Consider the following 17135-nt stretch of genomic DNA (forward strand, 5'->3'; position numbering starts at 1 on the left):
GAGAGTTCTCGTCCAACAGACGCTTTATTATGGATGTGTATCTAGAAGCAGATGTTCCGGCACCCTGGCTGCCAGCTCCTAGAAATAAAGACACCCCTTCCAACTCATTATCACATGCCTCTCCTGCTCCAGGCGGTCTGAGTGCTGCGTTTTACAGTAAGTGGCACAGAGACAGTTTTTATAATTCATTTGCCCTCTCTTTGCACCCTGAAGTACTGTCACCAAGCTGTCACCAGCATCTGCGACACAGAACTGGAGCTCTCTTGGCTTGTGGCCATACAGAGCAGCATCACGTCTGTTCTGTATGCGATTGTACAGCTTTTCGCACAATGGAGCCCCAAACCCGGACTGGGAGCGCTGGGTACTACTGCAATACAAATACATAAGAATAAGCCACTATTATAAAGCAGCCACATCTAGGTAGCCAGGGAATCTAGACAGACGACCTGCCAGGCCATAATCTCCCTCTCAACTGAAGGCATCTGTCAGCCACAAGGTCCCCCTGAATGCCCTGATATTGGGTGTCCCTCTCGATCCCCATGTAACAGCTTCAGTCCATTTATAACTGGCCAGGAGATTGCTCCCTTCTCTGACAGACGGGCCCTAGCCACAGTGATCTACACCTTTCCCACCTCCACCCTACTCTGTGCAAGATTCGACACCTAGGGCTGGCCATGAAAGCCATGTGACAGTTCCAGCAGGGTCAGATGCAGCAGCCCACCTCCTAAGTGACACAGGCCATCCACAACTCATCGCTCCGGGGCTTTGTCCCCCACAGTGCTCACCCATCCAAGGCTGAGTCCAAATCAAGTTCCCGGGCCTCAGCTACAAAGCCCTAGCTGGGTCAGATGCCCATTTATCCCAGCGACAGCCTCTCAGAACGGCAGCTCCGCTCAGCCAGCACAGACCATAGGGTACACCTCACAGGGGCTAGGGGCAGAGCTTTTACAGTCACAGAGCCAGCGTCTGCCGGAGACTAGGCTGGACAAGTCCTGGGCACATGTTCTGGGCTGGGGTCCCATCTCCACCTGGAAAATGAGCCTTCTCATAAGAATCTCTGAAGGGGAAAGAGGCAGGAAAGCTACAGTCCTGTACCTTTAAAAACTGTGTAGGAAGGTGATATCTAAAACATTTGTTCCTCTGTAGAAACAAGGGCTACTCCCACCCCAGACACTTCCTTTTTTAAAGGCTTGCTTCCCTAATTGGGCCCTTCCTCCCAAGCCTCGCAGGTCATATATTTCCTTTGGGGCAGGTTGATGTCCTTTTTCCTCTTAAGGGAAGCTCACTAACCCCTTCTGTAGATTGCTGGGTTCAGGGCACAGACATCCTGTCAGGTAACCTATCTAGCATACCTTACGTACAATACATAACCCACATTTATCCTTTCTTTCCCCCTGCTCCAATCATTGGCTAGAAGGCAGGTGTGAGATATTATTACATCCTTGCAATTCTTCTTATAGCCCAGTTCTTCACACTGGAGCTAGAATAGGGGGTAATAGAAGATCAGAGAATATCAGAGTTGGAAGGGACCTCAGGAGCCCGGTCCAACCCCCTGCTCAGAGCAGGACCAATCCCCCAGTTTTTGCCCCAGATCCCTAAATGGCCCCCTGCAGGATTGAACTCACAACCCTTGGTGTAGCAGGCCACTGCTCAAACCACTGAGAAACTCAACGTTGTTCAGTAGAATTCACCCTACAGGGGAGAAGGATTTTTAAAAGGGCCAGGACTGCTCCTCTGCAGAGGTCACTCTTTGAACTACACCTTGGGGGTGTGTGCACCTAAATATTGCGGTGACAAGCACCTTCAGGGGGTATAATAAATATTAACCAATCATTAACAACAGACCCTCCAAAGGTGCCCAGGATGCAGGCAGTGGGCTACCCCAGTTTTTACTTTATTACTGGTATTTTCCCTTCAGTGCTCTTTATTCCCAATTTGATTTGCATTTTGTACTGAGCGGAAGACAGGTCAGTGCTCTGCAGACGCTGTTGGGAGCTGAAACATACCTGTGGACTTTGTATTATTCCATCAAAAAATGACTACATTTGAAAGGACATTAAGCACTCCAGACTCAGGCAACACCAGAGCCCCCTTATGCATTACAATTCTGCTGGTCTGACATGGTGTAATTCTTCTGGGTCTGATTCTCCACTCACTCCCCACCTTGTAAATCGGGAGTAACTCCACTGAGGCACACGTCCTCCGTGAGGGCTAGCTCCCTGCCAAATTTAAACCCTCTAGTCATGGTCATTTTGTTATTATTGTTTGTATTACTGTAGCATCTAGAATAGGGTTGCCAGGTGTCCGGTTTTCGACCGGAATGCCCGGTCGAAAAGGGACCCTGGCGACTCCAGTCAGCACTGCTGACCGGGCTGTTAAAAGCCCAGTTGGCGGTGCAGGCAGGCTCCCTACCCAGTTCCGTGCAACTCCTGGGAAGCTGCCAGCATCTCCCTCTGGCTCCTAGGCGGAGGGACGGCCATGGGGGCTCTGCACACTGCCCTCGCCGCCAGTGCCAGCCAGATCCGTGGCCAATGGGAGCTGAGTGGGCAGTGCCTGCAGGCGCAGGCAGCGCGCAGAGCCATGTGGTCACGCTTCCGCTTAGGAGCCAGAGGGAGATGTCGCTGCTTTCTGGGAGCCGTCTGATGTAAGCACCACCCGGAGCCTGCACTCCAAACCCTCTCCTGCACCCTAACCCCCTGCCCCAGCTCTGAGCACCCTCCTGCACCCCAAACCCCAACACCACCCCAGAGCCCACACGCCCAGCCAGAGCCCTCACCCCCCTACACCCCAACCCCCTGCTCCAGCCTGGGTCCCCCTCATTTCTGGCCCCACCCCAGAGCCCACACCCCCAGCCCAGAGCCTGTACCCCCTTCCACACCTCAACCCCCTGCCTCAGCCCGCTGAAAATAGGCAAGTGAGGAAGGGTTGGGAAGAGCTAGTGACAGAGGGAGGGGGTATGGAGTGAACAGGGGCATGGCCTCAGAGAAAGGGTGGGGGGCAAGGGTGTTCAGTTTTCTGCAAAGAGAAAGTTGGCAACCCTAGCCTAGACACACCAGTCGAGATCGGGACCCCATTGTTCTAGGCACTGAACAGACACATCGTGAGAGACAGTCCCTGCTCCAAAGAGTTTACAATCTAAATCAGGGGTCTCAAACTCATATGACCACGAGGGCCACATGAGGACTAGTACATTGGCCCGATGGCTGCACCACTGACCACACCCCCACACCACGGCCCCGGACCCGCCCCCACTCCACCCCTTCCGTGAGGCCCCACCCCTGCCCCGCCTCTTCCCTGCCCCCATTCCAACCCCTTCCCTGAAATCCCCACCCCAACTCCACCCCCTCCCTGCCCCCAGAGGGTGCAGGAGGGCTGCGGGGTGCAACAGGGGGCTCAGGGCAGGGGGTTGGGGGGCAGGGTGGGGCAGGGTGGCAGGGTGTGGCAGGCAGTTCAGGGCAGGGGGTTGGGGTGCAGGAGGGGTGCGGGGTGCAGCAGGGGGCTCAGGGCAGGGGGTTGGGGTGCAGGACGGGTGAGGCAGAGGGCTCAGGGCAGGGGATCGGGGTGCAGGAGGGGTGCAGGGTGCGGCAGGGGCTCAGGGCAGGGGGTCGGGGTGCAGCAGGGGGCTCAGGACAGGGGGTTCAGTTGCAGGAGGGGTTCAGGGGGCAGGTCCGGCACCTGGAGTGGGGGGGCACAGGGGTCTGTACCTGGAGGAGCAGCCAGGGCAACACACAGAGCCCTTGCCCCCCCACCTCCCCAAAGTGCTGGCCGCTTCCCGGAGCGGCGCGGGGGCAGGGCAGGCAGGCAGGCAGGGAGCCTGCCCTGCCCCCAGTGCACGCCAGGCTGGAGCTGCTCTAGGTAAATGCTGGAGGAGCGGGGGTGCTGCAGGGAGCTGGCGGGCTGCAGAAAATAACCCCGCGGGCCGCATGCAGGGTTTGAGACCCCTGATCTAAATAGACAAGACAGTCACAGGGTGGGAGGGGAACAGAGGCACACAGAGATGACATACTTCGCCTCAGGGAACGTAACAGGTCAGTAGCAGAGCTAGGACTAGAACTCACATTTCTTGACTTCCAGACCACTGCTCTACCCACTAGACTACACTGCCTCTTAGCACTAGGGTTGATCACAAGAAATTTTTTACATGACGGAAAAGTTCATTATTCCTTCCCCGCCCCCGGAAAAAGGGCTAATCCCATTTTTGCTCCAGCTTGTCACAATAATTCACCTTCGGACAGAGACCACGGCCAAAAAATTCCAGCTCATAAAAAGAAAGAGCAACTGAAAATGTTGTAATATTAACGCCCAAGCAACCGTAACTAGAGCTACGGCTTGTACTCCAGCTGGAATAGATAGTGAGAATTTCCCACCAGTCTATTACTGTTTTTAGGTAGGGATACATCTTCCTGGAGGGCAGAGGGAAACATTAAGAGATCTGAGCATAGCACTAAAGCAAATAATTATGCAATTAGAACTACTAAAAGTTGACAAAGCTCCAGGCGCAGATGAATTGCACCCCAGAATAATGAAGGAAGCGGCAAGAGAAATAGAAAAACCTCACTTCAGTGGCAGGGGAGGCTGGGAGAAGGGACAAAATTATAATATTTAGTACAAGGAAAAGGAGAGGGATTTTAAAATTAAGCTCATGATTGACATATGGTACGGGCTGCGCCTGTGAGGTGCTGGGAAATCCCGTTGACTTCAGTGGAAGTAGCAGGACCTCAGCATCTCTCAGGTGCAGACTCAAGTCTGCTTGAGTATCTGTCTGAGGGACTGTCTACATTGCAATTAAAAACTCACAGCTGGCCTGTGCCAGCTGACTTGGGCTAAGGGGCTGTTTAACTGCAGTGTAGATGTTCAGGCTGAGGCTGCAGCCGGCGCTCTGGGACCCTCCCACCTCGCAAGGTCCTTGGGCTCAAACATCAATACCACAATTAAACAGTCCTTTAGCCCGAGCCAGCTGGCACAGGACAGTCACAGGTTTTTAACTGCAGTGTAAACAGACCCTTACAGACAGGAAACAATTACAGCATGGGAACTAGGTGGCTCAGGGGCTTGGCTGCAGCACTTCTAAGCGTCTGATTCAACTCCAGCCTAGGTTAGGAGTGCAGAATACCTGCGATCATCTGACAGCTCTTGGTGATCTACTACACAGCATTAGTCTTGCAGAGAAGTGTCCATCCACATCACAACCCCCACCCCCAAAAAGAATGAACTCTGGCCACCCCCGGTGAAAGTCTTAAAGAGAGTTTTCATTCTCCACACACAAAGCACAACCACGAACTTAGAGTTTACATGAAGAGAAAAAAAAACATCAAAGCAAGAAAGAACAGAAGTAAAGTCTCCACCAGTGCGAGCAAGAGCACAGTGTCTCCTCTGCAACAAGCTGCAGCTGAACCAACCACAAAATGGCTGCTATCTCCAGCAAACTCCTAGGGAATTAAAAGTGCAGTGCAGCCAATAAATAAAACGACAAGAGTACATAATCTGTCAGTGCAAGCACAGAGCCACGGAGGGTGACCAGACTGCCCATCCATACGGTCTCTCCAGGTCAAAGATGAGGCACGTTGGCAGGGCAACAGAGCGGAAACTTACCCCGAGGCTGCCCATTCTTTGGCTAAATAGAGAGCGTCAATCTCCAGGTCTTCACGCCAGCAATTCTCACAGGCACTTAATGCCCTTAAAAATGTAAGGGGAAAATCCTGGCAATGGCAAAACAAACAGATGGGGCAGTTATTCAAAGCAGGGGGAAGGCAGCAGGTCGCGGCTGGGGAGTAGCCACAAGAGTTAATCTGAGGGCCAGGATGTTGTATATAAATGACCACAAAGTGTTAGTTTCAAGAGTGGGACAAGTCTGATGATAATATTGGGGAAATGTGTTTGGGAGGAAACAACAACAAAAAGACAGATCAAATCAACTCCAGGTGGAGCCCATATATTTGGCTTCAGGCAACAATGCAGTGGAGAACTGCTAGACTTTAAAATAAGAGTTACCAAACTGGATCAGACCAGCGGCCCATCTAATTGTGTTTCCTGTCTCTGGCAACGGCCAGCCCCAGATACCTAAAAATGCGCTGAAATCCCTGTAATGGACAAGTAATAGAAATTGGAAAAGTTTTTCCGAAGCCCCCCAGTGAGCATTTGGCTTATGCCCTGAAGCATGATGCTGTATGACCCTCATCATTGTTATCCTAACTAATGGGAACAGTGGATGTGCTCAATAGGTCCATCAATGGCCATTAGCCAGGATACATAGGGATAGTGTCCCTAGACTCTGTTTGCCAGAAGCTGGGAGTGGGCGACAGGGGATGGATCACTTGATGATTACCTGTTCTGTTCATTCCCTCTGGAGCACCTGGAACTGGCCACTGTCAGAAGACAGGATTACGTTACGGTTATGTTTCAATATCCCCATCCTTTCTTTAATGGATCAATGGACTCCCTTGGCAGTGAGTTCCACAGGTAGCTAGGCACTGTGTTAAAGTACTACCTTTTGCCAGTTTCAAATTTGTTGCCTTTCAATGTAACTGATTGTCCTCTTGTTATTATATTATATTATTATATTGTCCTCTTGTTGTTATATAAAGGGCGAAAAAAGGGATGCCAAATTTACCTTCTCTATGACATTAATTTATTGCAAAGAACATCACAAGAGAAACCAGAAAAATAACCTGAAGCAGCTGGTGACTGATTATTATGCTAAGAGTCCATCTGCAGAGACAAATTTATCACAATAGTACACAGTTATAACATAGCCTAGTCTTGCCTGTGTGGAAAGCACCATTCCATGCTATAATACGAGATTCCATTAACATGCCTATAACACAGCTGGGTCCTGCCGACTCAGTGGGATATAGCCTGGTGTCCCTCGGATGGGGACACACGAGACTCAACAGCAGGTAGATATTAGCAAGGTGCACACTGCCTGCAGCTCAGCTCATCTTATTATATAAGAGAGATTGTGCACAGGGAGGGAAAACGTAAATGACTTGGGTACTCCAGGATCTTAGCAATTCAATAAAGCTAAACAAACAAGGTCACCATTCTGAAGAAAATAGGACACTGAGAGACAACCGCTGGGAGGTGCGCAGAATTCACAAGAGGGGGAACGGAGACAATAGACGCCCCAGAGCTATTTGCGCCCCCGTCAATGAAAACAACAAGAGGGTGGGGTCGTGAACTCTTCCTAAAGGAAAGGGCAGGCGCTCCAGGAATTCAGAAACCTCTTTTTTTTTTTTTTTTTTAAAAAACAGGGAAAAGTGGCTAATTATGGAAGAAGCTACCTAGGGCAGCCACAGGAGCAACGGGTATAATCAGGCTCTTAGAAAACAGACATCGGGGCAAGCATGTAAAAGGAAAAAGTTACCAGGGTTTCAAACAAGTGAACAGAGCTAGATGGGGCCAGACATTCTCATACACTGAGTAATTTGGCTGGGTCTGTTCCCTGCTTCCTTCAAATTCTTAACTGTCCCAGGATGTTTGGATCTTGGATGATCTGAACTTAGCCAGGAGCAGCATGAGTGATAGCCAGACATTTTGGGGGACTTTTCAACCCTGCATGTCATTAGCTCCTAGCAGTGTAGGGCCTATCACACCCAGCAGAGCTGCTCTGATCTAACCAAGGCTATCAGCCTCCCTCTCTGGTCACGGAGACAGAAGTTTGCAGAAAGAAAGGGGGTGGTATACACGCACTCAGCTTGGGAGATAAGAATGGTCTGAGAAGGAACCAGCTGGAGGGTAAAACAGGTCCAAGTGTTGGGCGAGGTTAGGAGGGGTAAGGCAGGTGGCAGCAAAGGCAGAATTCAGATCCTCCTGCTCCAGAAGCACTACCCCCTTCTATTTGACGTAGAAGGCAAATCTCTATTTGGTTAAGTAAGGTGACCAGACGTCCCGATAAAACCAAATGTCCTGATATTTAACCCTTTGTTCCACGTCCCGATTGATGTATGATCAGGACACCATTTGTCCCGATATTCAGGTAAGGAGGTAAGCGGGAGGGAGGCACCGACTCTGTGGGTGCTCCGGGGTTGGAGCACCCACCGGGAAAAATTAGCGGGTGCCCTGCACCCACCAGCAGCCAAGCTCCCCTCTCCTCGCCTCCTTCTCTCCTCCCAGAGTGCCGCGTCCCCACTCCTCCCCCTCCTTCCCAGCGCTTCCCGCTGCCTAACAGCTGTTTGGCGGCACTTTGGACTTTCCGGGAGGGAGGGGGAGGAGCAGGGATGCGGCGCGCTCAGGGGAGGCGGCGGCGAAGAGACAGGGCAGAGGCAGGGACTTGGGGGAAAGGGGTGGAATGGGGGTAGGGCGAGGGCGGTGCAGGGGTGAGCACCCACCGGGCAGAGGGGAAGTCAGCGCCGTAGGGTTGAGTAGCAGGCGGGTGGGTGAAGAGGCGAGCGGCGAGCCAGCAGCGGGAGGGGTGGAGGGGAGTAAGGAGGCGAGCGGTCGGTGGGGGACTGAGGAGGGATACAGCATTACAGCAAGCCAGCAGCAGGTCGGGGGATGATGAAGGGCGTGCTGGAGGGGGGGCCGAGCGGGATCTGGGGCAGGATCTGGGAGCAGTGGGGGTAGACTGTGGGCAGGGCTGACAGCACCCCAATGTGTCCCGATATTTCACTGTTCTGATCTGGTCACCCTAAGGTGAAGGGACCTATGATACACAGTTGGGCCTTTCCAGGTTCATTCAGCAGAGGGCTGCCCTGCACGTTCTCACTAGCCAGGCCATCACAATGACCCTCAGGTGAATGGGTAAGGCATCTGGCACCTTCCCCCCAGGGCCCTCCGTGCTCGGAGCTGGCATTCTGACAGGGCAGCACTCACCTCCGCTGCCCTGAGTTCTAAAGGGTGCAACATCTCAGATGACTCTCACAGCATCCCCCCAACCTGCCTTGGTTTTCCCTGCTCGGTCAGAGCACAGTCACGCTCTGCGTGCAGCTGCAGTTCCTGCTCACAGGCTGGCACAGGAGCAAACTGACAGCTTGATGGCTCGGTGACAGAGTAAACAGAGGACCTTGGACACAGGGACAGCAGCTGGGCACAGACAGAGACTCTTGCATGGGACGGTTGGTGCCCCAGATGAGGAGGAAACAAAGTCAGAATTGCTGCAGGCAGATGGAACTGCACTCGAATCAGTGGAGTGGCTCAGAAACGTAGGCTCCATGCACTCCTCTCTGCTCACGTCAGAGCAGGCCAAACCCATCAGAATCCAGCCAGGGGGTCCACTGCAAGCAGCCTCCTTCTTCCTGATTCTGCAGACGCTCCTCTGACCCAAATCTGAGGTATGTGTGCGGAGGGGAGGGGAAGCAGCCATTCTCCCCACTCTCATCTCCCCTCCTACCCACAGGGATCTCCCCATTGTAGATAATAGTGATGGGGTTCAGCACTGTCTTCTGTGCTGTCCCCATCTGCCAAAACACTCATCTCCCCCACGTACATACAGTGGATCGGCTCTCAAAGGTGCACCACTGCCATAGGAGAAGGGGGTTCCCCTGGGAAGTAGCTAACCAGCACCAAGTCTCTTTCTGCAAGTCTCAAGATCTGCAGGATTTGCCACGTTGGGTGGGTTTCACCCCATCCACTGTTGGGGGTGATCTATCTCTTGACTGCAAGCTCCCATGGTTTTAATGTCACAAGTGATGGGGAAACTATTCCACAGCCTACGAGATCTCACTGACCCTAATTAATCTCATATGCCTGCCACAAAGCCCTACGCACACAAGCCCCACAGGGTGTATGTCACAAACGCAGGAGCTAGAGCCCCAAAGCTTCACAGAACTTCAAACAAGGTGCCAGGCTCATGTACAGTGTTTAGAAAACAGCTGCAGCATCACTTCAGCCACCGGCATGAATAATAACAATTCTTCAAAGAAACCCCCCGGAATTAAAATAAACTACGACGTCGCATCGCTACAGGTCCTTTCATCCAAGGACATCCAGGTGCCTTGCAAACCATTCATTAATTAAGCCTCCAAACCGCGCGGGGGAGAGGGGTATACAGTTACTGTATTCATTTCACTCCTTGGGGAATCACCAGCACAGCGCAATTTCAGGAACTTGCCGAAGGTTACACCGGGGACAGAACGCCGGAGTCCCAACTCCACCTCCGCCCGCTAACGCGGGTAACAACCACAACTTGTGTTGTCCACATTACAATTTAATGTGTTAGTTAACACACGTCTGCCAATGTGTTTAAAAAAAAAAAAAAAAAAACCTTTGTTCCTAGTGTAGCCCCACCCTGGCAACTCTCCTGTTTTGACCACAATCCCCTCCCAGCGGCCTGTTGCCCCTTCCTATAATGCAATAAATATCGTGAATATTTGAATGAAAAGCAAGATCACTCAAAGTTTCAGCAGTTCATGCACAGACCCTTAGATCGAACCAACCTTTGGCTTCTTTGGAAATGCTGTAGCTCTGGGACTGAAGAGGGGGAGTTTTAGAGACACGAGTTTAAACCTTGGGTGAAGGGACTGTGATGGCTTTAAATTAGGCAAGCAGCGGGCCTATAGGGAAAATCCAGTCTTGCCATTTCCAGTAAGGATTATTTGAGGCTTTGATTCTTTTTATCCTAAAGATAAAGGGGTCAAATTTTTCCTTCCACGTCAACACCACCCCCATATCCTCTAATGGAATTTAAAAATCTAACAAGCGTCCCATGAACATGCTGAAACAGGCATCTTTGGGCCTCTCTCAACAGATTGTCTGAATTTGAGGCAATTATGCTTCAGACCATCTCCATGTGTATGCTGTGCCAGCCGGACTCTGATCTGACCTACCCCAGTGTCAATCAGGAGTAGCTCCATTGAAGCCAGTGGATCACCCTGGTGTGAGCTCACCATCGGACCCAGATTACATAGGAAAATAGCCTTAGCAGAAAACAGCGGTGTTTTTAAACCTGCAACACCATAGTCCTGATGCTGAGCTGCCTTGTGCACTGTGCTGTCATTTATTTACAGCTGTGCGAAGCCAGGGTAGAACACTGCCAAATCAGAACTCTCCACTCGTGTGCACAGGTGATAGTGTTTCACACCCCCTCTGCACAGCTATAGCTGGCCACACATGCAGTCAGGCAGAGGGCAAGCAAGCCCCTTGCGGTTTCCAGTTATTTCTTTTCCTTAAAAAAAAAAAGTGCACATTTTCATTCCTTCCCCCACAATTCTTTTCTCCTTTAGGAAAATAAGGGACAGGGTTGGCCACCCTTCCTGACACGCGTGGGTCCTTGCTCCTTGAGCGCACCCATTGATTAGAACGGGTTCTGCTCATGGAATTAGGTATCGCTCACAAAATGGTGTAATCCGCTGGGCAAGCTGAAGTCAGTGTAAGGGAGGCCCAATCTGGCCCTTAAAAAAAAAAAAATTAAAAAAAACCATCCACCCTTTCTACACAAGGGAAAGTACAAGAGTACCTGCAGTTGACAGATTTCAAACCGTAACAGCAGTAGCTTATGGAAGGAGATGCTGTGAGGCAGCCAAGAGGAGCCCAGCAGGGTCACTTGACAGAGAATATAACCGAGCCATCAGAACGCCTCCCCTCATCACCATCACCCACCAGCACAGCCCTAAACCCCACTTCCTACAACTCAAAGTGGATTTGACTCGAAACCCTGGGAAAAAAATCTTCCGAGGCGTTGCTGGGCCAGGTTCTATCTGGTGTAAAGTGCAAGGGGCTGCACTGACTTCAGTGCGGTTACTCCTGATGTACACCAGCATCACTGAGATCAGAGTTTGGCCTAATCCTCTCATGTTAAACAACAAGAGAAATCATTTTTTCAACACCTCAATCCTTTTCATAACAGCCTGACCTCCCTGCACTTGTTGACTCAGGGCTGCTCTCCACTGCTAAAAGAGTGGTGCTTTCTGTACGGGGGATAACTATACCGCAGGATAGCTCCTGCACTGACAACACACTGAAGACAGGGCACTTTAGTTTTAGTGGAAGATTAAACTCGCTGAGCTCAACCCTGCACCTCTGCCTGGGGCAGACCTTCACTGTGCTTTGTACTTGGGATAGTTACTGCAAGGTAAAAAACCGCAGCTTTTAGCAGTGCGGGCAAGCTGTCAGATGGGCAGAGAGTTCACTGCAAGACATCCTCTAGCACAGAACTTCACTCACTTTCTTCCATCCTTTCTCCCTCTTAATGTCAAGAAATATTGCACGCCTTCGCTGTTCTTGCCCTTCCTCCCGTTTTCAACAAAGGGAGGAATTCCCTTTCCGACTATTTTTCTTTTAAAATGGTTCATGCTGTGAGTGCATTTTAAAACACACCTTTCAGACGAGACATACAACCGAGGTCTTGGTGGCCTGGGGCCCATTACAGATCCTACGGCAATTTTCACAAGAGTATGGGGTGTTAAACCCAAAGTCCTGGATGAATCCAAGTCTGGATCATTACTTCCTCCATCGGATCCCCTGGTATGGGGTCCTGATTCCAACTGCACTCATGCCAGCGTAAGTCAGGGTAAGCAAACAGAGGTGCTATAGCTAGGGCACTGCGCGGGAAGTCAGGAGATCTATTCCTGACTCTGCCACCCACTTGCCGTCACCTCAGGTAAGATGCTTTTCCTGTTTCCCCTCCTGCCTTTTATCTGTCTTGTCCATTTACATTGTAAGCTCTGCAGGGCAGGGGCTGTCCCTCAGGGCTTGTCTACACTCACTGGGCTGCAGCCGGTGCAGCTGTAGGGCTTCATGAAGACGCTCCCTACATCAAAAGGAGAGCGTCTCCCATCAGGGTAGGTACTCCACCTCCTGGAGAGGCAGTAGCTGTGTTGACGGGAAAAGCCCTCCTGTCTACACAGCGCTGTCTACACCGGGAGTCCAGTCGGTGTAACTGCGTCGCTCAGGGGTGTGGATTCTCCACACCCTTGAGCAATGTAGGTATACCGACATACGTTTGTAGTGTAGACGAGGGCTGTGTTTGTACAGCGCCTGACTCAGTGGGGCCCTAATGTTGTTTGGGGTGTGCAGGCATCCTGTAAAAGAAGTAAAAAATAATAACTCCAGCCAAGTCAGTGGAGTGATACCAGCGTGAAACTGGAACTGGTGTAAGATCCAAATCAGAACAGTGTTCTTTATTTCCTGCTCTAAGCTGCTAGGTGGGCACTGTTAAACAGCTGCTCCATTCCACCCTGGAGACGGCTGCATTTCAGCATGGGGTAAATTGATTCCTGTAACCATTACTGAATAACGGCATAAAGTGCTCTGGATTCCTCTGGGATGAAGAGCACTATATAGATGCAAAGCATTACTATGCAGACAGGGTAACCTGTGTTCCTACTTTTGTCTGGCTGGGCCATTTCCACTTCTAACTCAGCAAAACCAGGAGTGTCTGCTGGACGTGCAGCACACGCCAACAGATTCACCAGCTTCAGGAGAGCCATTGGGCGAGAGAGAAACACCTTTTCCTTGTTGATAAATTTCCACTTGCTTTGCTCCCCTGGAAGAGGATCAAAGCCGCCCGCAGCCTGAGCTTTACTCTGCCCTGCCCTTCACTCAGCCCGGACTGCACTGAGCCAATGCCTCCTAACGCAATCTGGGGCTGCTACGATCAACTGCAGCATAAACTAACCCGTCTCTGCCCGAGGAAGCTGGATGGTTCAAGGGCTCGCCAACGTAATGCTAGACCCCTTTCACCACCAGGCTGCTGGTTCAGCTCCGGTGTCCGTCAGCAGTTACTCTTTGGTGGCGTACATGCAATGAGTTGTTGGGTCTCAGCCTGGTGCCTCTCTGAGGGGCAGGGGAGGATCCATCCCTGCAGTTAGCCCCGTGGCTGGCAGCCTGGGGCTAACTCCCTCTCTCCTCCCGGAGCCGGTCTCCTGGCCCCCACCCGGCGCAGGGAGAGGGCAAGGCTGCCGTTGGGGGTACCCATGCACCAGCGGGCTGCGGGGCCGGCACTGCTGCCCCCCGGGGAAGGGGCAGAGAAGGAGACTGGCACTTACCCCTGCAGCAGAGCAGGACGAGCAGCAGGAGCGGGCAACGCATGGTGCCTCCCTGGATCGCCGCTGAAGGTTTCTCTCTCCCGCAGCCCTGCGGGGACGGCCGGCGCCGAGGCTGGGCAGGGGGCTGGCTCTGCGCGATGCACCGGGGCTCGGGCGGGGTGACAAGCGCCCGCCGCCCGTGGAGCTGCTCGGCGCCGGTCCCTAGCGCCGCTTTGCAGCCCCCTCGCTGCCTCTGCGACCCCCGCTTTGCACGGGGCTTGGGGGGCTCCGGGGAGCCTGGCTCGGGGCAACTCGCCTGCTCCTGCGCCCGGCGCTGCGCTCCGGATCTCCCCGCCCGGCAGCGCCCTCTGCCCGCCGTGCCCCGCGGCTCCCCCTGCCGGGTTCCCTGCGCCCCCAGGCGCCCGCCGCAGCTGCCTTTGTCGAGTGCTGCAGCCGCCGCCGCTGCCCTGCGTAGCCCTGCGGGGTCCCAGCCGGGGCACCGCTCCGCACTCCCGTGCGGCTGAGCCAGGGGCGAGCGATTGGTCCGCTTCGCCCAACCCTGCCTCCTGAATGGTTGGCCCCCCCCGTCCGGCCCTGATTGGCCACACCAACGGCCTGTCCACTGCAGGTCCCACCCTCCCACTTGCTGACTTTAGGGCTGGTGGTAGGGGCCCTGCCAAATTCACAGTCCAGTTGGGTCAGTTTCAGGGGCATAGGGTTTTTTAATCCATAAATGTCATGATTTCAGCTATTTACATCTGAAATTTCACAGCGTTGTGATTGTTGGGGTCCTGACCCAAAGAGGGGTTGTGTGGGGAGGGAGGTCACAAGGTTATGGTACAGGGGGGTTGCAGTAGGGCGACCCTTACTTCTGCACTGCTGCGTGCATAGCTGGGCACCTGGAGAGCGGCGGCTGCTGGCCAGGAGCCTAGCTCTGAAGGCAGAGCCACCGCGAGCACCAGCGCAGAAGGAAGGATGGCACGGTATGATATTGCCACTCTTTACTTCTGCGCTGCTGACTGCAGAGCTGGGCCCTCAGTCCGCAGCCACCACGCTCTGGCCACCCAGCTCTGAAGGCAGCGCAGAAGTAAGGGTAGCAACACAGCAACCCCCCTAAAATAACCTTGTGACTCTCCCTTTTGGGTCAGGACCCCCAATTTGAGGAACATTGGTCTCCCCCATGAATTCTGTATAATATAGAGTACATTTTACAGGGGAGGCCAGATTTCATGGTCCGTGGCATGTTTTTCATGGCTGTGAATTTGGTGGGGCCCTCCCCGTTTGCATGGGTGCAAAGGTAGCAGGGAGTATGCAGGAGGCTCACTGCTATTCGCATACATTCCCCCACTGCTCACTGATGTGTGAAGCTTTCCCTTGGTGGTAACAGAAAAACCAGAAGGATTATGGGGGCTGGAGTTGGTTCTACTTTCAACAGCTGAAACTCTATGAAAAACATTATGAATCAAAGTTTTACGCACATCACCACTGATCGAAACCAGACTGAACGATACCAACTCTCAGTAGTACTTAACCTGCCAACTCCTTGAGGCAGGGACTTTTAGCTCTGTGTATGTACAGCCCCTAGCACAATAGGGGTCCAGATCTATGACAGGCTCCTAGGTGCAACCTCAATACAAATAATAATATGCATGTTTTTAAGTATATATTATCTGAGATCCAGAAACAGCCTTCATCCCACACTGTGCAAAATTCCTCTTAATTTGAATGAGTAACAGATTTGAGCAAGTGTAAATGACACAATACTTCTAAGGCCACCCCAAATGACACGGCTCTGTGATGGCGAGACAGTTCAGAAGCGCCCAAGGCTTTATTTCAGTGCAAAGTAGTGCCCCATCTACGGTGATCAGACGTCCCGATAACATCAGCATTCTCCCAGTATTAGGGGCTTTATCTTATATACACAACTCTACGCCCTCTTGAAAAGAATGTGTCCCGATTTTTCACACTTGCTATCTGGGCACCCTACCTCCATCAAACTCCCTGCCCACAAATTGCATTTTCAAATGTTGCTTGCATAAACAACTGGGATTTGAACATTTAAAAAAACCCACATTTTTATTTGTTCAAGAACACAAAAATAAGCAATATGTGAAAAATAAACATTGCAATAAGGCAACATTTGCTACATTTATTTGTTGCTGCTGGAAGGTCTTTATCTAACATTTAGCGACGTCGTATTTTGCTGCTACCAGGAGACTAGAAATAAGCTTAGAGGTTTCTACTGAACTATCCCCTCTCTCTGGGAAGTCCAGACATATCACTAACGTGTCCAGTGACAATCTGGATTCAGTGATATCAAAAATTAAATTAAGGACAGATGTCCAAAAAGCAGACAGCCTTGGACACTGCAATCTGAGGTTTTTACAAGGTTGTTACCATGGGCAGTGAGCAGCATAGGTTGGGGAAGGCTGTGCCTCCCCAAACAGCCTGATGTGACCCCGCCCATGCGCCCCAGACCCCTCCTGCCTGCTTCCAGTTCCCTTCCCAGCGCTCTTCCATGGCCGAGAGGCTGGAGCCAGTGCTCACAAGGCCCGGGGCTGTGGGGTCTGGGGCTGGGGCCACGCCACACTGCCCGTCTGCCCGGCGCTGGGGTTGGGGGTGCGCCGGCTATGTCGCCCATCCGGCACTGGGGTTAGGGGCGCTCCAGGCACGCTACCCGCCCAGCACGCTGAGGCTGGGGGCGCTCTGGCAGCGCTGCCTGCCCACCATGTTGGGGTTGGCGGTGCTCCAGCCATGCTTCCCACCCAGCACTCCAAGGACTGGGGACACGCGGGGGCATGTGCTCTGGGCTTCGGCAGTAGTGGAAGAGGAGGGGCGGGGCCTTGGGTAGAGGGGGAGGGGCCAGGGTTTAGCCTCCCCCAATGGCTCGTTCACCAGCCGCCCATGGTTTTTACAAGGTTACAAAGGTTGTTACAAGGAGGAGGGAGAAAAATTGTTCTTCTTAACCTCTGAGGACAGGACAAAAAGCAAGGGGTTTAAATTGCAGCAGGGGCGGTTTAGGTTGGACATTAGGAAAAACTTCCTAACTGTTAGGGTGGTTAAGCACTAAAATAAATTGCCTAGGGAAGTTGTGGAATCTCCATCATTGGAGATTTTTAAGAGCAGGTTGGACAAACACCTGTCGGGGTGGTCTAGATAATACTTAATCCTGCCATGAGTGCAGAGGACTGGACTAGATGACCTCTCGAGGTCCCTTCCAGTCCTACGATTCTA

The 17135-nt window shown here is 52.4% G+C and overlaps 1 protein-coding gene across 1 annotated transcript in view; it reads right to left on the minus strand.

Annotated features, from left to right (window-relative positions):
- Positions 1-14374, minus strand: part of PODXL (podocalyxin like) — an 89309-nt gene extending 74935 nt beyond the window's left edge. Inside the window, exon 1 of the mRNA XM_074942700.1 lies at positions 13923-14374. Coding sequence (XP_074798801.1) covers positions 13923-13965 — 43 coding nt within the window. The 5' untranslated portion in view covers positions 13966-14374. The remainder of the gene's footprint in view (positions 1-13922) is intronic.
- Positions 14375-17135: the final 2761 nt, after the last annotated feature.

Source organism: Natator depressus, chromosome 1, assembly GCF_965152275.1.
Source record: "Natator depressus isolate rNatDep1 chromosome 1, rNatDep2.hap1, whole genome shotgun sequence".
Lineage (NCBI taxonomy): Eukaryota > Metazoa > Chordata > Testudines > Cheloniidae > Natator > Natator depressus.